General features: G+C 37.9%; 1 protein-coding gene and 1 long non-coding RNA gene across 2 annotated transcripts; one reads left to right on the forward strand and one right to left on the reverse strand.

The window, feature by feature from the left end:
* Positions 1 to 1736: 1736 nt before the first annotated feature.
* Positions 1737 to 5028, reverse strand: LOC124255371. The gene is made up of 2 exons (XR_006892673.1): positions 4851 to 5028; positions 1737 to 2164 (listed from the first exon to the last, which is right to left on the reverse strand). It is a non-coding gene; the product is annotated as an uncharacterized LOC124255371 (long non-coding RNA).
* A 7727-nt stretch (positions 5029 to 12755) lies between these two features.
* On the forward strand, positions 12756 to 21276 carry LOC124255369 (protein phosphatase 1B-like). The gene is made up of 6 exons (XM_046689267.1): positions 12756 to 13090; positions 14439 to 15297; positions 15574 to 15691; positions 16085 to 16193; positions 16773 to 16827; positions 18625 to 21276. Exons 2-6 carry the CDS (start codon positions 14446 to 14448, stop codon positions 18637 to 18639), a joined length of 1149 nt encoding a protein of 382 aa, XP_046545223.1. The 5' UTR covers positions 12756 to 13090; positions 14439 to 14445; the 3' UTR covers positions 18640 to 21276.
* The last annotated feature ends 84 nt before the right edge of the window (positions 21277 to 21360 follow it).

Below are 21360 nucleotides of genomic sequence, written 5' to 3' on the forward strand. Positions count from 1 at the left end.
AGACATTCTGTAATTTTTTTAATGTCGGATCAAGTACAAATGGGATGTTTGAAAGCTGAAATGTAATGAGATGTTTATTGTACATGAAAATAATTAAATCAAGAGTTACCTGGACGATAAGTTCTGGTATAACCAACTGCAAACACTCTTTGTTTTCTGTGTGTCATCTGATCACTGGATCGTCTGGTCCAGACATGATTATTTACAGACCGCCGCCATATAGCTGGAATATTGCTAAGTGCGGCATAAAACTCCACTCCACTCACTCACTCACACACTGTGTGTCACCTTCAGCTGTTCCTGGACGATCTGGGTTAGAACTGGTCTTCAGTAACCCATGCTGAAGATACGGACAATTGGATACTTTTTACTTTCAAGTTCAATTTCTTCCGCCTTTAAAAAATTATTACCAGGAAATTATTCATATAATGTGATGTGTGGAAATGGGTAACTTTTAGGACCCATCTGCTCTTCTAAGTATATTAAGTGTTAGGTGGTATGAGAAACCTAACATTAACACACAGGGTGTACGTTGTGCTTGAAACAAGACTAGCTTTGGAGGAATATGTACATAGTTGCCATGATAACCAAAGGATTGACAGTTGACTTTTTGTAGTGTGGCTGGATTGTTGTCCTGGAATATATTACCTCTGGTACTTGAGCTGCACTAAACACCAATACAGTCAAGATCAGACTAACTTGGATTTCAGTATGTCCACATTACAAAATACATGATTTATGAGACCTTACATATTGACATTTCACAATTATTAATAGTAAAAGTTCTACATAGGGAGCATTATTGTCAAATAGAAATACAATGACTGCATTTTCACCAATAAAAACTCTTACAGATGAATATTGTGAGTAATCTATCAATAGACACACAGTCTGTGTGTGAAATGGTCACTAAATACTGCTGGCCAGGTGAGCTGGATAGCCTTCAAAGTTAGAAGACAGTTACATTTGCTAAAATATGTCACAGATTATGTTTTCGAGACATTTGATTCTCGGATGTAATAATAAAGTAAACCCATTGCAAATCATGTGTCAAATGAATGTATTGCAAAGGGTTGGGGGAGACCTAATCTGTTGCAGAATTTTATTTGTTTTCTGACTGAGTGAATGAGTTGAGTTTTACGCCGCACTTAGCAATATTCCAACTATATGGCGGTGGTCTATAAATAATCAAATCTAAACCAGACAATCCAGTGATCAACAGCATGAGCATTGACCTGAGGAACTTGGAACCGATGACATGTGTCAACCAAGCCAACGAGCCTGACCACCCAATCCCATTAGTCGCCTCTTACGACAAGCATGGATTACTGAAGGTTCATTCTAAGCTGGACCTTCACAGGTTTGACTGAGGAGCTTAGGTGTATCCTTTCAAGGGTAATGAGCTAGAACATGTGGTGTATTTGATAATGTGGTTTTTATCTAAAATGTGCAGCAGGTCAGAGCAAGTGATGTACTAATGTCTCAATTCCAAAAACACCACAACACTAAATTTCCCTCCATAGTTCCCCAAAAGAGCCAAGGTTATGAACATGGTAGACGTGCATTGCCTTGATGAGGCCTTTATGGATGGGTGGTGACAAAGTAACTCTGGGAAACCTATGGTCATCAGATTCAAGCACTCCTAACAGAAACAAATCTCATCACTTCAGATGACTGGGTAGAGATGTAAATAAGGTTCATCTTCACAAGAAGAAATATTATACACTACAACATAGTGACAATTAACAAAAAAGATTTAATAAGTCAAGATCTGATGAGGTATTTTACATCTGATAAATAGGGAGGCCTTTATTGACACAAGGATAGGATATGATGGGCAAGTGAACATCCTCTGGATCCACCGTTGATTGCAGGATGTCTTGTGCCTTTAAGTAAAGCAAGTCTTGTATAGATGTCCAGCATGAGTCACAAACTAACTGTACAATAGGAACTGTTCTACGCAGTACAGCATGAAGTGCAGGACTCGCACACACTAGAAAAAAACACTATTGTTTATCCTTAACCACTGAATTACTTCTTTTCTGAATTACTTCTTCTTCAAATGTTCATCTGTAATGCCTGCCTGTTGCTGTAATACTTTCATCAATGCTTTGTTTTGCTCTCTCATTCTTTGTGAAGCTGGATCATTCATCTGCTTAAGTTTCTGTAAAAGACAGAAATATAATTATACAGACAGAATAACATTTGACAACTTTCTCTAAGCTTCTTTCGAGGTTCATGAAAACCACACAAAACAACCTACTAGTAATTTGTTTGCTGGTGTCCTTTCTTGGTACACATACAATTGGGCTACAAGTTATATCACCATCTTTATTCTTGATTAAACTTACTGACCAGAAATATTCACTATCTAATTAAGATTATAATACAGAACTATTTATGTTTATTGGGTAACATAACAATAACAAAGGATACTGCTCAGTAGCAGATCTCCAGATAAGATTTAGCTCATGTGGGTACTGTACCCACTGTATTTTCTTGGAGTTGGTATTTTGAATGTTGAGTTGGTTTTTCATTTTCCGTTACCCACTGCTTTCAAATATGTGCGTATTTCAGTCATTTTACTCACCTAAGTATTGTGTCATTGAGTAAGTTTACTAAGCAGGTATGTTCTGCCTTATGTCATACCTAATCAAAACCAACTTAAATATAATGGAAATGATTTCATTAAAAAATCACTCATCCTATACTGACAGTACAACACTTGTCCTAAACTAACAGTACAACTTGATAGCAATCGATGTCTTTTTCATTACGCAAGCGATTTTATAAATATATTCTGTACGCATTTGTTTCAAACTTTTTACGTATCTGACATTTTAAATGCGTTAATTGGTATGCAACAATTTTTGTTCAATGCGTAATTTGAAATTTTCTATGCATATTTTACCTGGATATGCAGCTTATCTGGGCCTCTGCAGTAGGGACTTGTTACACATCTTTCTAACTGTTTTGTCATCAACAGATGATGGTGAGTCAATAACTGACTGACTGAGTTTGGTTTTACGCCGCTTTTAGCAATATTCCAGCAACATCACGGCGGGGGACACCAGAAATGGGCTTCACACATTGTACCCATGTGGGGATTCGAACCTATGTCTTCGGCGTGACGAGCCAACGCTTTAACCACTAGGCTACCCCACCGCCCTGGTGTGTCAATAAAGGGAGTTGACGACTTTATGGATAACAACCATAAAGTTGCACGCTTCATGGCTGACTTCATTGCTCAGCAGACACTGTCTCAGCAAGCCGTTAAAGCCCTTTGTATCGTCAAGTCTAGTGTTCATAACTTTGCTAATCTGCCATACAATGTTCTCTTTTACATTTTTGATGTTAAGATATTGCCAATCCTATTGTACAGTGCGGAGATCTGGGGGTTTCATCCATCACCATGCATATCACGTGTTCATGAATTTTTTTGTAAAGAAGTCTTACATCTTGGAAGATCCACTCCGAATCTTGTCGCAAGAGGTGAGTTAGGTCGTCACTCACTAAAAGTTAACCAGTTTGTTAAGATTATAAAGTTTTGGGTTCGTGTGTTGAACCAGGTGCATAATGTAGTGCTAAAGAAAGCGTATGACTATCAGTATTCACTTGCTGAGAAGGGACGTAACTGATGGGCACTCCAAGTAAAGAGACTTTTATTCAGTTATGGTTTTGGTTACGTGTGGATTAATCAGAATGTTACATGCAGCCAGGAATTTATATCTTAGTTCAAAGAAAGATGCCTAGCCATTGATCGACAAACATGGATGGAACAGATTGGACTGTATCCTAAACTTGAATTATATTCCAGCATCAAATTATGTTTTAAATTTGAAGATTACTTATCCGTTATTAAGGTGCCCACATATCGTATAGCACTATGTAGATTTCGCTGTTCTAACCACAGCTAGTTTACTACTTGAAGAAGGACGAAAGTTTAACATTCCTCGTCACGAACGAATATGTCTATTATGTATCATTCCTTATGTAGAATCCGAATACCACTTTTGTATGGTTTGTCCATTTTATGATATTCTGAGAAACTCCATTTTACCAGTATATTACACTACCTATCCATCATTTGATAAGTTTATTCACTTATTATCCTCTACAAACGTCGATGCCATTAACAGTCTTGCACGATTTGTATTTCTTGGTATGTTCGATTTCTAAAAACTTAACATGTAACAACCTTGGCGCTCCACGTCAGTATAATAAGTCTGTATGTACTTGTATAATGGGCCGGTGGCCCCCTTACAGAAATAAACATCTCTCTCTCACAGGCTGACTTCATTATCAACATTTTTCTGTTAGTTGTTGCATGTGACCAGTGCCAAAACAAGAAAGAATATAAACTACTTTAGCTGATCATACAGCAGAGTGGTTGGTGATGTCGACAAATATATATTGCTTTCAAAGACATTTCAATTTTGAAAAGTTGTTTCAAAATCATATTTCTAACTGTTTGCAAATGTTTTGCAAGACATGAGGGAGAATTTGTATTACCTAATATAAGTTCCACACAACTATACCAATACCAACACCTTTTGATTTGTGCGCATGTACGTTTTCACAAGATCACACTGATTCACTGACAATACCATAAATCATAGCATATGCCTATGACAGCCCTAATGTTGTACTGATATTATTACGATTTACAGTTCCCATGAACCACGTAAATCTACAATCATACAATTTTCTACATCCAATGAATACGCAGGTTTATATTTCTATGTTTAAATATTAAAATATTGACTCATTGATCTCTAGTAATAATATTCTATATTTGACTTATAAACGAACAGGTGCGCGAAACGTCCGATCCATATAAAGTGCCTTACTCTTCGTGTTTCGTCTTCAGAAGGTGATACTCCTACCATAAGTATGTAACCAACAGCCGGTGTTGCTAAAAGAAGAATAAGACTTCTGAAAAAACGAGCCATGTTCAGGATATCCGAATGGATGCATTACGTAAATGTCCCCCAGCCTTTCGATGTTGGAGGTTTTGGGAGGCTCTGAAGAGTTACTTCCCTTTGGACAATCGGCATATTTCGGCGTTTTCCGCCAAATACACAGGTATCGACAACAAAGTTGAAGCAATCGCCGTCAGTGAGTTTGTTGTTATTGAATCTTAGTGACATAAAGTTATCGGTCTCCCTGGCTAATATTACCCTCGGTTATGAAAATACCTATTTCAATACTCCATAACAGTTAAGTTTTCCTCTGGTTTATATTGCAATTTAAAGCTTTCGTTCAAAAATCCTGGAATAGTTTTATTGCCAAAGTGTCAAACGAAATCTCAGCTACTTAGATACTACTTTGATCTCCATCTGTGATATGTTATTCGTTAAGTACTCTGACCGTGATATCGTCATGTTGAGTTGCGAACCCAGTGGAGTGAGTTTAGTTTTACGCCGCACTCAGCAATATTCCAGCTATATGGCGGCGGTCTGTAAATAATCGAGTCTGGACCAGACAATCCAGTGAACAACAGCATGAGCATCGATCTGCGCAACTAGGAACCGATGACATGTGTCAACCAAGTCAGCGAGCCTGACCACCCGATCCCGTTAGTCACCTCTTAAGCATAGTCGCCTTTTGAGGCAAGCACGGGTTGCTGAAGACCTATTCTACCCGGGATCTTCACGGGTCCGAACCCAGTGGAATATATGTTACATATATTTAAGAGTTAAGAACATCCGTTGTCGTCCGAAAACATATGTCCAAAAACAAAATGATATATTTATATTGATACTAGACGATTCGTGCCAATCGGAAATGGGTAACCCGTACCTAAATTTTCGTCAGATTCGTAGCCAATTTGGACAACTCATACGTATTTTTGTGTGTGTGTGTGTGTGTGTTTTGGGTTTTTTTGGTTTTGTTTCGCCGACCCGTTAAAATATTTGGACAATCTGTAACAAAATTTTGGATGATTCTTCAATCTTGCCAATATTAGATAAACCATACCCGTGTACTTCACTGCCGAAACGAGATTGCATTAACCGATGTAGACCGCCAGTGATGCACTTTACAAGATATATAGTCACCAGTCGTGTATATTTTCATTCAGTATGGGTATACGATTCATCCATGCGTTTGGGGACAAGTGAGTTTGCGGGTCCGCCAAAACGCGTGAGTAAGAATCTCCCTATAGGTACGAATTGTCCTCTTAAATAATAAGTGCATTTCTAAAGTCCATTCACTAGGTGAATGGTCATAGCGCCAACAATCATTATTACCCCGGATAACCAAAGGTGCCAGTGAGACGCTAGAAGGTTATCCCACCGGGAACCCGTGAAGATCCGGATTAGAATTGATCTTCAGCAATACATGATTGTCGTAAGAGGCGACTAACGGGATCGGATGGTCAGGCTCGCTGACTTGGTTGACCCATGTCATCGTATTTCAATTGTTTAGATCGATGCTCATGCTGTTGATCACTGGATTGTCTGGTCCAGACTTGATTATTTACAAACCGCCGCCATATAGCTGGAATATTGATGCGTGGGGCGTAAAACTAAACGCACTCACTCACTATCCCACCGGGTACCCATTTTCTGCTGGGGCAATGTGTTGCATGTGTTTAGTTGGCAACATGTTGGTCGATTATTTTCAGTTAGCCTTTTCTGTATTTCCACACCCTGCTAAACTCATTTCAAACAGTGTAACTCTCTGAAATAAAAGACAAAACTCAAATATATTCATTTCAAAGAATCTCGACACATTTAAATGAAGAGTTACTTTATTCAATGTTCAGATATTATGCCAATGTACATACGTTGAACGTCAAACTGATCGGTCACCATTAAGACCAGAGGTTACATACAAATATCCCTAACTACTGAATACGTTTCAACTTTCCAAGGACTCTTTACGGCGTAGCAGTGCTGAACAGTAAGGTTTTACACTACCGACGACAAGCATTAAGTGTATATCAGATTCGGTACCACATCCAGACATGTTTTTTTGTTTCTATGTATTCCTATTTCAAAATCAGTTTGTCAAACGTAGATTCATTCTTTGTTACACAGAATACAATTTAGCCGATCCCATGAGATCCGACTATATAGTATATTTGATACATTTATAAATATGATTTATTTGTGCCTGTAATTAACATGGCTATTTATGTTGTAAATGCTTTCAGTAAAGCAGCAACGTGTATGGGGAAACAGGTTTCCGATATAGTAGAGCTGTATATAAGTAGCAGCTATACAGTGGACACGTCAGAAGTAATTGTCCCCGGTGTCACCTCGCTGAGTCACGTTCCGCCTTGTTAGAATAGATCGAGTATTGCATGGTTATTTCATGATGAGTTCATGTGTGCTGCAGTAACGGCCATGCCGTCGTCATCAGCGCGAGGAATCTACAGGACGCGTTTCTATTGACTCTTTGATTCAAGCAATAACAACGAAGATAGGTGATTATTTGGCAGTTAGAGTGTGAAGGGGAATTTGATGGAAAGGAAAATTTAAAACAGTTAAAACACCGCAAAGGAAGGTACCAATCCCCCTCCCTCTCTCTCTCTCTCTCTCTCTCTCTCTCTCTCTCTCTCTCTCTCTCTCTCTCTCTCTCTCTCCAGCTATATGTGTTTAGGGTTTATGTAAACAGCTGTACGTATCTAAGGTATAAGTGTATCTATTTTGGTTATAAGTAGTTCTTGAACCGTAGGTTTGACAACATACAGCTGCATCTGTTTAGATAGTCTTAGTAGACCTTGAACCGTAGGGTTGACAACATACAGCTGCATCTGTTTAGATAGTCTAAGTAGACCTTGAACCGTAGGGTTGACAACATACAGCTGTATCTGTTTAGATAGTCTAAGTAGACCTTGAACCGTAGGGTTGACAACATACAGCTGTATCTGTTTAGATAGTCTTAGTAGACCTTGAACCGTAGGGTTGACAACATACAGCTGTATCTGTTTAGATAGTCTTAGTAGACCTTGAACCGTAGGGTTGACAACATACAGCTGCATCTGTTTAGATAGTCTTAGTAGACCTTGAACCGTAGGGTTGACAACATACAGCTGTATCTGTTTAGATAGTCTTAGTAGACCTTGAACCGTAGGGTTGACAACATACAGCTGTATCTGTTTAGATAGTCTTAGTAGACCTTGAACAGTAGGGTTGACAACATACAGCTGTATCTGTTTAGATAGTCTAAGTAGACCTTGAACCGTAGGTTTGACAACATACAGCTGTATCTGTTTAGATAATCTTAGTAGACCTTGAACCGTAGGGTTGACAACATGCAGCTGTATCTGTTTAGATAGTCTAAGTAGACCTTGAACAGTAGGGTTGACAACATACAGCTGTATCTGTTTAGATAGTCTAAGTAGACCTTGAACCGTAGGTTTGACAACATACAGCTGTATCTGTTAAGATAGTCTTAGTAGACCTTGAACCGTAGGGTTGACAACATACAGCTGTATCTGTTTAGATAGTCTTAGTAGACCTTGAACCGTAGGGTTGACAACATGCAGCTGTATCTGTTTAGATAGTCTTAGTAGACCTTGAACCGTAGGGTTGACAACATACAGCTGCATCTGTTTAGATAGTCTTAGTAGACCTTGAACAGTAGGGTTGACAACATACAGCTGTATCTGTTTAGATAGTCTTAGTAGACCTTGAACCGTAGGGTTGACAACATACAGCTGTATCTGTTTAGATAGTCTTAGTAGACCTTGAACAGTAGGGTTGACAACATACAGCTGTATCTGTTTAGATAGTCTTAGTAGACCTTGAACCGTAGGGTTGACAACATACAGCTGTATCTGTTTAGATAGTCTTAGTAGACCTTGAACCGTAGGGTTGACAACATACAGCTGTATCTGTTTAGATAGTCTAAGTAGACCTTGAACAGTAGGGTTGACAACATACAGCTGTATCTGTTTAGATAGTCTTAGTAGACCTTGAACCGTAGGGTTGACAACATACAGCTGTATCTGTTAAGATAGTCTTAGTAGACCTTGAACCGTAGGGTTGACAACATACAGCTGTATCTGTTTAGATAGTCTAAGTAGACCTTGAACCGTAGGTTTGACAACATACAGCTGCATCTGTTTAGATAGTCTTAGTAGACCTTGAACCGTAGGGTTGACAACATACAGCTGTATCTGTTTAGATAGTCTTAGTAGACCTTGAACAGTAGGGTTGACAACATACAACTGCATCTGTTTAAATAGTTTAAGTATTCCTTGAGCAGTAGGGTTGACAACATACAGCTGTATCTCTTTTGGGTAATGGTTGACAACATACAACTGCATCTGTTTAAATAGTTTAAGTAGGCCTTGAACAGTAGGGTTGACAACATACATCTGTATCTCTTTAGGGTTACAGGTTGATAACAAACAACTGCATCTGTTTAAATAGTTTAAGTAGGCCTTGAACAGTGGGGTTGACAATATGCAGCTGTATCTCTTTAGGGTAACGGTTGAGAACAAACAACTGGATCTGTTTAAATAGTTTAAGTAGGCCTTGAACAGTAGGGTTGACAACATGCAGCTGTATCTTTTTAGGGTAACGGTTGAGAACAAACAACTGGATCTGTTTAAATAGTTTAAGTAGGCCTTGAACAGTAGGGTTGACAATATGCAGCTGTATCTCTTTAGGGTAACGGTTGATAACATACAATTGGATCTGTTTAAATAGTTTAAGTAGGCCTTGAACAGTAGGGTTGGCAACATGCAGCTGTATCTCTTTAGGGTAACGGTTGATAACATACAACTGCATCTGTTTAAATAGTTTAAGTAGGCCTTGAACAGTAGGGTTGACAATATGCAGCTGTATCTCTTTAGGGTAACGGTTGATAACATACAACTGGATCTGTTTAAATAGTTTAAGTAGGCCTTGAACAGTAGGGTTGACAACATGCAGCTGTATCTCTTTAGGGTAACGGTTGATAACATACAACTGCATCTGTTTAAATAGTTTAAGTAAGCCTTGAACAGTAGGGTTGACAACATGCAGCTGTATCTCTTTAGGGTAACGGTTGATAACATACAACTGGATCTGTTTAAATAGTTTAAGTAGGCCTTGAACAGTAGGGTTGACAATATGCAGCTGTATCTCTTTAGGGTAACGGTTGATAACATACAACTGCATCTGTTTAAATAGTTTAAGTAAGCCTTGAACAGTAGGGTTGACAATATGCAGCTGTATCTCTTTAGGGTAACGGTTGATAACATACAACTGCATCTGTTTAAATAGTTTAAGTAGGCCTTGAACAGTAGGGTTGACAACATGCAGCTGTATCTCTTTAGGGTAACGGTTGAGAACAAACAACTGGATCTGTTTAAATAGTTTAAGTAGGCATTGAACAGTAGGGTTGACAACATGCAGCTGTATCTCTTTAGGGTAACGGTTGAGAACAAACAACTGGATCTGTTTAAATAGTTTAAGTAGGCCTTGAACAGTAGGGTTGACAACATGCAGCTGTATCTCTTTAGGGTAACGGTTGAGAACAAACAACTGGATCTGTTTAAATAGTTTAAGTAGGCCTTGAACAGTAGGGTTGACAATATGCAGCTGTATCTCTTTAGGGTAACGGTTGATAACATACAACTGCATCTGTTTAAGTAGGCCTTGAACAGTAGGGTTGACAACATGCAGCTGTATCTCTTTAGGGTAACGGTTGATAACAAACAACTGCATCTGTTTAAATAGTTTAAGTAGGCCTTGAACAGTAGGGTTGACAACATGCAGCTGTATCTCTTTAGGGTAACGGTTGATAACATACAACTGGATCTGTTTAAATAGTTTAAGTAGGCCTTGAACAGTAGGGTTGACAACATGCAGCTGTATCTCTTTAGGGTAACGGTTGATAACAAACAACTGCATCTGTTTAAATAGTTTAAGTAGGCCTTGAAAAGTAGGGTTGACAACATGCAGCTGTATCTCTTTAGGGTAACGGTTGATAACATACAACTGCATCTGTTTAAATAGTTTAAGTAGGCCTTGAACAGTAGGGTTGACAACATGCAGCTGTATGTCTTTAGGGTAACGGTTGATAACATACAACTGCATCTGTTTAAATAGTTTAAGTAGGCCTTGAACAGTAGGGTTGACAACATGCAGCTGTATCTCTTTAGGGTAACGGTTGATAACATACAACTGGATCTGTTTAAATAGTTTAAGTAGGCCTTGAACAGTAGGGTTGACAACATGCAGCTGTATCTCTTTAGGGTAACGGTTGATAACAAACAACTGGATCTGTTTAAATAGTTTAAGTAGGCCTTGAACAGTAGGGTTAACAACATGCAGCTGTATCTCTTTAGGGTAACGGTTGATAACAAACAACTGCATCTGTTTAAATAGTTTAAGTAGGCCTTGAACAGTAGGGTAGGGTCGATACCATACGGCTGTATCTAATTTGGGTATATAAGCTGTCCTTGAAGGGATAACGGCTGATAACAGGGCGATGTACATGACAAGCCTGAGCATAGATGCAGTGTCAGCTATCCACATTCTATTTGAGAAGGACATCCTTGTACTCTACATATATACCAGGTATACGTTATGACCAATTATCATTTCACAATAAACTTGAGGACACGTTGTGCTATCTACTATATAAGCATGCAGCAGTCATTGGTGGGAGGTGTATGAAAATCCATGGTTTGGGCATACATGCATATACTTAATGTGAGGAGTGTCAGGGAAAAAACAAGTAATGTTATTTTTCATGCGAAATCCTGGTTCAAACCTGTTCTTTCACTTCCGTCTTGCCGTGTAAATACACGCTGTACAGTGAGTGATAGTATACTTATATAGCAGTGAAGTTAGTATTTCACCCACCCAATGTTTTTTTATGGTAACTTTGTGAAAATACATTTCTTTTCGTAAAAATCAAGTCCGTATAGAAATGGGTTCGATCCTTTTGTACAGAGGACCAGGGAGAATAGAAGACGTTGTAGATTAGCCCTGGCACAACAAAACAAATATATGAGCGGACAAAGTCCGCGTGCATCACTTGGATTGTGTTTATCTATCTTAGATCTGTGTTATCATGGCGATAAACGTAATATTGTTACTGCTCTTCGTGATTTCCCTATTCATTGAGAAAGTACAGAAAGTTATAACCCAAACGCTCAAGGTGTACGCATATTGGGAAACGGATTTGTCGTCTGCATTGCAATGTTTCGGTTTCACAGAAAATCCTTTGATTTCTGAACATTTCACGTCGTAAAGAAAAAGTGCCCCTCACATATGCGGTTGTTATAGATCAAGACTGTCCGGGTCGATTTGGACTGACGTTAGACTTAATTAAACAAAATGGACTTTGAATTAGTGATATTATATATTTTTGTGAACTTGACAGAATTTCAAAACGCCTACATACATTGATCAATACGGGTTTTAAAAGCATAATGATTCAGTTTGGAGTTGTGAGTTTAAGTATTTAATAGTCACACTTTTATTACGTGTCATTATATTTGAAACACAAGTTCGTCTCACTGCGGTTGATGAGTAATTGATTGTGCTCCAGTGGTTACAAAAAATCGAACTATAAACGTTTTCCGCGTCAGGTTTTGAGAAATTGTATTGTTAATAATGTATTTATGTAAAAGGCAAGAGTATTGTTGGTGTGTTTTTTTTCGCTGAAATAATACCACTCTATCAATCATGTGACGCATGTGGATAAATAATCGGCTAGCCACACAACCAAAGGCTTATCGTGTGGGAATGACGTCATGTCATATTGTGCTATGTTTAGAAAATTCATCCGGGTTTTCGGCTTTGCGCATGCTCAATGTAGGACATCCGCCATTTTATGTTTGTTGAAGTTCAAACATTTCGCATGTTTCTGTGCGGAAAGTTTATTGTGTTTACTCATTTATCCATGCCTCATCAGTAGTCACATATCATTATTTATCACAACTGAATTTTGGACTGATCTCTCTGAAGTTATGTATTTAGATCTCTAAGTATCGCGACAAGTTATGAGGCATGGCGGCCGTGAGTTGCAGTTGATACTTTGATCAGCGAGTCCTATCATTACGTCAATATTGTTAATGGTTTAGAGTCAGGCGGCTGTCTGTTCAGAGAACATAGGTAACAGACAGTAATCTTACAAGGTAAGCCATTTGAAACATTAGCAAATGATGTTTGTTCGATGTTGGCCCTGTTGTCCACGAACAAAATACCAAACACCATGGACACACGCCTCTACATGTTCGACTTCGAGGTCATGAGCGACGCGATCGCTTGGCTTGTTTTGTCGGATATGAATTCAGTTCGGTTTTGCTTCCTTTTTGGACAGATCACAGGTATTCTATTATCACGTGAGCAAAAGCAGTGGTCAGTGGTAAGAATTGGATGGGTACATTGTCAAAAATTACTGAGGCTTTAGACTGTATGTAACAGGGGAGGGGGGGGGGTTTGTTACGACACAGCATGACATTGCACTATGACGACTCTTGATGTGCAGGTCAGCACTGAAGCTATGCTCCATAGAACACCTTATTGAATTATCAATCGTGTCATGTAAGGTACAGCACAGTTTTTCATGTGAAAATCTCATCAATGTGATCTAATATTATGTATTCCATTATTTAAAAAGTAGATATTCTTTTAATCCTGTTAGAAGTTTAATTTATAACATATCATGCTGGGTAGTGGAAATACCATGGGTCCTGTTTGTATAATGTGTGGTCTGATTGATATTGATTAAATATCATTCCAAAGCTTGTATTGACTCAGTACACAGGTTTAGTAGATAATATATATAAAGTATGATCCATTTCTCCGTAGCACCTAACATTTACACGTGAGAATTAGGGGCTCCAATGCAGTGCACTACACATCTGTTTTGCTCTTGTGAGGCATGGTTATAACTGTGTACAACACTATAATGTCATCTGCTGAAAATCTGTTGTGTTTGTAATCCACAAATTGCTAACTATGACATCACAAACACCACAATACCTAGGTTCTTGAAACTTCTATGAAATGAATCAGGGAATTTATGATGAATGGTTAATCTTATTTTCTTATGAATTTACTTGTCCGCAGACAACTAAGGAGCAAAATTCTGCTTGTCAGACAGCTCAACATACTGTCTCAGGCAAGTCCAACATTGGATTTCCGGACCCATGTTTATGGATATGTTAGCAAGTAGATCTGAAACTGAGTGTAATGACCAGATATTCCCTAAGAATATTCTTAGCAATGTTTTTTTTGTTGTAAAAATCTGTTTGTAAATATTAACCAATTCCCGTAAGTAGTAACCTTCAGTCAATGCCTTTTAAGCACAGTTAAATATCAGATGATGATGTATTAAATGGTTATTATTCTTTGTAACTTTATTTCATTTGTTTTATAGCTACTTTAGTTGTACCTCATTTCATAGCCAGTATTTCCTGTTGGTTTTTTTAAAATAAAACCAGGTGGCAAGAATCATACCATGAATTTCTTATGTTTCAGACCAAACATGGGGGCTTTCTTAGATAAACCAAAGACTGACAAACAGAACAAAGGTGGTATGGGAAATGGTCTTCGATATGGATTGTGCAGCATGCAAGGATGGCGAGTGGAGATGGAAGATGCTCACACTGCTGTCATTGGTCTACCCTATGGGTTAAAAGATTGGTCTTTCTTTGCTGTATTTGACGGGCATGCAGGTGCCAAAGTTTCAGCCTTCTGTGCTGAGCAGCTCCTAGAACATATCATAGCTAATGAAGACTTTAGAGGCAAACTTGATGTAACAGATGGAACTGAGGTTCAACCATCTCTGGAGGATGTCAAGAAGGGTATCAAGACAGGCTTTCTGAAGTTGGATGAAATGATGAGAACAATGCCTGAGATGGTCAGTGGGGAGGACAAGAGTGGATCCACAGCAGTGTGCTGTATTGTCTCCCCACAGCATATCTTCTTTGCTAACTGTGGAGATTCGAGGGCAGTGTTATGCCGTAATGGCAAGTGCTCATTTGCAACTCGAGACCACAAACCTGTCAACCCGGAGGAAAAGGAGCGAATACAGAATGCAGGTGGTAGTGTAATGATTCAGAGGGTCAATGGCTCTTTGGCAGTTTCCAGGGCTTTGGGGGACTTTGAATATAAAAATGTTGAAGGAAAGGGTCCTTGTGAACAGTTAGTATCTCCAGAGCCAGAAATTTTCATTGAGGACAGAAGCCCAGAAGATCAGTTTCTTGTTCTTGCCTGTGATGGCATATGGGATGTTATGACCAACGAAGAACTTTGTGCTTTTGTTGAAAGTAGAATGAAGATTACAGACAGTCTGGAACAAATTAGCAATTCAGTTGTTGATACATGTCTATATAAGGTGCGTGAAAAACTATCAACAATGAGGATTATGTTTGTTGAAAGAAAATATTTAGTAACTGTGGCTACAAGTTGTATATTTCAATTGTGAATCTACAAAGTTGCATTAGTCATGCATGTCATAGTTCATTCCATGGTTAAACTATTAAACCTCTGGAAGAAATCTACTTAGCGTTCCTGCAAAATATTTGCTGGGTGTAATTTTTGCCAATTAAATTTGTTCTACCAAGTGTTGACAACCCAAACATGACAACTGTTTTTGCTTGTTTATTTACAGGGAAGCCGAGACAATATGAGCATTGTTGTAGTGTCCTTTGAAGGTGCACCCAAAGTGTCTGATGTCGCTGTGAAAAAGGAACAAGAACTGGATGCAAAAATAGAAACTAAAATAAGAGGTAATAGATGTATTTGTGCTCAGTATTGTGGATTTGTCTGTCTTAACCTGTAGTATATGTTGCTTGTGTTTTGATGATACTAACTCATCTGTTTAGAATACTTTCTTTTAATGTTCCATAACAAACTTTGAAGATCAGTTTGTGTATGAAGAAATTAATAATCAAATATTTTATCTTTAATTATTGGTACTACTAAACTATTGTGTCATGATGTGCATGCTACACATTATCACACCAGTGTGTTGTAGATGTTTTTATGTTATTGTTAAGTTGCAATGTTTATGTAATTTCATGCCACTTTTTGGTTTTTGTGCTGTGTTCCTTGCATGGACAGACCTGTCAATTTCTTTTGTTTTTGTTTTACTTACAATTTGATCTTGTTGTGGCTTTCAGAGTTACTTTTAAAAGAATCCCCTGAAAATCAAGACCTCCCATACATCATGCACATGCTTTCGACCGAGTTAGATGACAGCTTTCCCCCTGGGGGTGGTTTGGCAGCAAAGTAAGTTGATATTGTACACAGCTATCCAGTGTGGTGCTCGTGGTTGTTGCCATTGTTACTATGGTTACATGGACCACTTGCATGGGCTGTTGTAAAAACTAGGTCATGATTTAGTTGCAATTAATTTTAACCTTCAACATGTTAGTGGTGTAAAGATTCAAATATTGTTTTGCAAAAGAATTGCAAACAGAAAACAGATCTGAATTCAACATATCAACCCATTGCTTACAATCCTTTTCTGTGATTGAAGATTTATGAGAGATAAACATATCAAGTGAAAGATCTAGTAATAGGGCTATACTGTGATGAAATGTCTGTGACATATATTTGTTTTGATCCTACCTGTTGCCACCAATGGGGAAAGAAAGGCATCTCTTGGAACTGCTGGTTGTTTAGACTTTCAATCGTTAATCATCACTCCTATTGCTATTGTCTCGTGTGGTGTAGTCTGATAACTGTATTGGCCCTTTGGTATTTCCTTGTACTGGTCTGCTATATCATTATGGAAACCATCCTATCATTGTTTACCTTGTTCAGTCACCTGTGTAACATTGCACTTATTTCATTGTTTGTTTGCAGGAAAGGATTCATTGAGAGTACTTACTACAAATTGAGACCGAATGATGAACAGGATGTGAGTAAGACTGCCACAGCATGTAAAATCAGCCGTGTCTAGAGAAACTAACAGTAGACAAATGCCTCTCTACATGCCAACTCTTGTCTTTCGCAACTCCATATAATCTGGCATGTTCGCACCCCTTCTTGGGTCTTGTATATCCACTGATTGTGTTCTGTCATCAGTGACTATATAATGTGGCTGTACCAAGGTGTTCTTTTCACAACTAATATTACTTCACCAACTTTGTACACCTAGGAGTGTATTCTTCTCTGTATAAAATATCATCTGTCTGTTACAAACTTGCTCACTTATTACCCTGCTTTATTTGATCTATAAGGCTCTGCATATGCTTGAACTGAGAATTTCATGATTGTCGCATGTGAATGAGGGAGTATTCACACTTTGTGTTTGAGAGGATATGGCTCTGTACTTACAAAGGAACATATATCGTCCATGTACTTATTAATATTTTTGGTGATGTGAAGTTATTGTATTTAGCATGAAAATGCTGAGAATTCTGTTCAGTGAAGCACATGTAAGAAAGTTCTTGTTTCACATTTGTCATAAGTGTCATTGAGCTGTTTACAGATCCGAAATGATAATTTAGGTAATTAGCTTGGTGTTATGATATGTGATATAGTAGGCAGCTGGTTGTGTGATAAGTTCTGTATGTTTCTTAAGACTCTTCAACAGAGGTTCAAGTGTGATCTTGACATGACTTGTTTTTCTAGATTATGACCATCAAATGACATAGGTCTGATAGGTACCTTTTCAACCTTGATAAAATATTTTTTTCTTACCAGAAAGATGTTGGATGCATTTGAATCATGTGAGGATTACAAGGGTATTACATCTTTTCTGATGTTGAGTAATTGCTTAAAGGAAATTGAACACTATTTATTGTGAGAAAGATATGAAGCATTTAAAATTGTCATTTCTGTTTGTATCTGCTAGTACTTGGTGATTTGTCATGATTCAGATCTAATGGTTAGCTGTTTTATTCCATACACATTTGGGGTTTTGTGATGCTCCTTGATTCAATGTTGGAGGCTCACTAATTATGAAGTGTGTCTGTACTTATTCACTTTTGATCATAGTCAACAAAAGAACTAATGTGGTCCTGAACAAGATGGACATGAAGGGCTAAGGCTGTGTTTTTACGTATAACCCTAGTTAACTTTGAACAGGTACATTGATTTCAATTTCCCACTTATATCCAAATCATAACTGTATATGTCAGATAGATATTAACTCATCAGCTGAATGAAGGGCTATTATTGTGTTTCTCATGTTTCCAGTCTACAATGAACCTTATTTCCCATGACTGATTTCTTGATGTTTCCTGAACTAGACATGCTAAAATCTGTTGTACTAATGTATGCAATGTCATGTGCTGCTAATAGTCAAATATTAATCATGAACTGATGTGAAAGTATTGGTAAAATATATCACAAAGGCAGTGAGACAAGTTGCTGCATGACTCTTGAAGACATTGTGATAACCACACCCTGCTTTCATCCTTGCTACCTCTCTCTACTTACATTCATTGATGGGTTTTGAAGTTAGTAGTCCACTGAACGCTATACATTTCCTCTGCTATGAGAATATGTTGGGTTTTTTCATTTGTCCACAATATTTCTATTGCAGACTCTATTATTGTTTTTTTTGTTTTTTTTACTTTCATCCTGCATGTGGAACAAAATACAACATTCATCAATGTATATATTAACAAAATATAACTTATTTTGGGCATCGTCCAATTCAGAATTTTCAGAGACAATTGCTAGCTAACAGTGTGCCCTGTTCTTTCAGGACGAAGGTCCTTAGCCTCACATATATGAGTACATGAGAGAAGAGAGCTGTCCTCACCACCCAGCTAGTACCAGCCACCATTGTTGCTGTCTGCCGTCTTACTAAGCGGAAGTTCTGTGCCATCCGGCCTGGGTGCACGTCACACTTGTAGGCTGGCATGTGGCTCCCATCTGGCACTGCTGAGCCATCAATACTGCTAGAATCAAAATGAGTAAATGGCCTCAGTTGGGGCAGCTAAAAGGAGGAAGGTTAATTTATCCTTTGTATGCATTTTCATACACAGGACACAAACTATTCCAGAGTGCTTTTGAATGCCGTAAATCAGGTAAATTCAAATGTGACATGTGATACTCTCACCACCAATTGTACTCATGAAACATCCATTGTAGATCTTTCCTACTTTGAAGAATATGTGCTAATCGCAAAATCAACATTTTAAGCTCTTTTTCATATTGTTTTAGAAACATGTTCCTTTCTAATTTTTTACATGAATGTGTTATTTCTACATGCTAATTCCAAATCAGAAAGTGCTACATGGAAGGAAACTATTTCCTCAGGTCAGGTTCAGAAGAAATACCGCAAGTGCTAAACATTCAGATGAAATGATATTACAACAGGATATTTGTAAGATCGATGGCATAGTCCGAATGATGAATTGACAGTGTGACCTTGTACCTCATGTTTGGATCTAAATTCTTCCAAGTGTTGGTGTAGCTGTAGTGAAGAGCAGCATTACTACGATGATCATGATTATGCACATGTACAGGGACATGCAGTGAACTCGGTTGTTGCTATCCAATCTTTAAGTGTGACCTGGGAAAAGAAGTCTTTCATGTTGTCATTTTGGGTTTTCTTTGCAGACATCAGCTAACTGAATTTCCTAAACCTGCACATTTGGCACTTATGGCTACATTGACACCCTGGAAACTCCTTGTTCACTAATTATTTGGGGTGGGGGGCATTTAATTTTAACGAGAGGCCCTCTGATCTGAGGTATTAGTTTGTCGATTTAACTTCAGCATAAATAGGTAATCATTGTCCAAGTTGCTGTTTACCTTTTGATTGTGATGTAATATAATGATTGACAGTGTTTCTCTTGTGAGCTACATTAACAATATACCAGTGATGCAATAATGAGAGAAATATTTTTGCTGTTTGTGTTGGTTTTGTCAATTACTTTGCTTCCTCATGATTGTGTTTGTCCTGTTAATATTACTACGATGCAAGTCAGTACAGACAAGGCAGATGGATCATTTAATTTATAGCTGAAGTCATGATGAAGTTCACCACTCATATCCCATAACCACAGTAATATATTAGCCAAGCATTGTACACACTTTACACTGTCTTGCAGCATTCTGTCATTCATGTATCATCTGTGGTTGACAAATGTTTCATTTTCCTGCATTGTATGATATCTGCCTTCTTTGTAATGTCCTACAGGCCCAATGATGTAGATATTCTGTGTTTGGTTTCAGAAGGCTTAAGGTGCAAGGTTGTCTTTGTATGACCTTCTACTGTTCAAACAGGTGAAGTGTTCTCCCTGCTTTTGTTAACTTTATGTTGAGATCAGAAGTTATATACGTGCAGTTAATTATACTTACAGAAACAGAAAGCAGACAAGGGACTCAAAGAATTTGGTAAGGGACTGAAAGTGTTTACTGTGTCTTGTGGCTTGAGTTGGAGGAATGTAACATAGATGTAGAATTCATAGAAACTGAATTTATTAATCATGTTTAGTCCATTAGATTTGGAACACATCCTTTTTTAGGCAACCAAGAGCTGATATTTATACAAGCACATATTCCGGGATTTCTGTTTAGTGTAATTCTAAACATGTACCTTTTGCTTATCCTGACATTAGCAATATCCTTTCGCTTACAGCTTCCTGAGTCATCCATACTTGAAGGTGATCACAATACATATCCAATAACGACCCTGAAAGGCGGAGGACACTCGTCACATGATCATTGTATTCTATTGCAACACAAGTCAATATTCTAACCATTTATCAATTGCTTTCAAAGTTTGTTCAACATAACCAGGTGGAGAAATGGTCAACACATAAACTTTTGCACATTAATAGACCTCATTTGTCATTTTTCCGCCAATGGCTCACAATATGCACAGGTTTGTAGTGATTTCAACTGGATTCCTCAGGACTGATGTTAATTACTTTATTTTTGTCAAGACGGATTTCATGTAAACAGCTTACCTACATGCAGATATTTTTAGCATATGTGACGTCACAGCCATGTTTATGAGTGGGTGACAGTTCTCTGTTATCACATTTTGGGTAAATGAGAAGTGTTTCAAATGTATTGAGGGTGATTAAACATGGCAGCAGCTGTTTCTCAAGAATGTATATTGTATTATGATGCCATGTCGTGTGAATTTGTATTATATTGTAAAAATCAAGATATATATGATATGTTTCTGGAGAAATACTAGAATCAGTGATTTGAAAACTAATTATTTTCTGTGTTTGTCAGACTGTTAGACATAGAGAGCTGTGGAGAAAGTTAATGTCACTGACAATAAATAGCTGTATATTTCTCCTCGCTTAAGACCCATCAATGCAATTTACTTGTGACAAGATATTGCATTGTACATTGAAACATTTGGCCAATAAAGATAACAATTTTGTTTGAATATGATTGTATTGTGTTGTGTATGGATGGAGTGGCATAATAAATCACTACTTAGACTGTTTCTTTTTTGTACAACTTCAAGTTG

This window comes from Haliotis rubra, unplaced genomic scaffold (assembly GCF_003918875.1).
Source record: "Haliotis rubra isolate DU_JTF1 unplaced genomic scaffold, ASM391887v1 Scf6, whole genome shotgun sequence".
NCBI lineage: Eukaryota > Metazoa > Mollusca > Gastropoda > Lepetellida > Haliotidae > Haliotis > Haliotis rubra.

What these genes read in the sequence shown, in the direction of transcription:
- LOC124255369 (XM_046689267.1), top strand. Translation starts at nt 14,446, where the DNA reads ATGGGGGCTTTCTTAGATAAACCAAAGACTGACAAACAGAACAAAGGT. An exon ending in TTGATACATGTCTATATAAG is followed by an intron (nt 15,298 to 15,573) that starts GTGCGTGAAAAA and finishes GTTTATTTACAG; the next exon opens with GGAAGCCGAGACAATATGAG. An exon ending in GGGGGTGGTTTGGCAGCAAA is followed by an intron (nt 16,194 to 16,772) that starts GTAAGTTGATAT and finishes GTTTGTTTGCAG; the next exon opens with GAAAGGATTCATTGAGAGTA.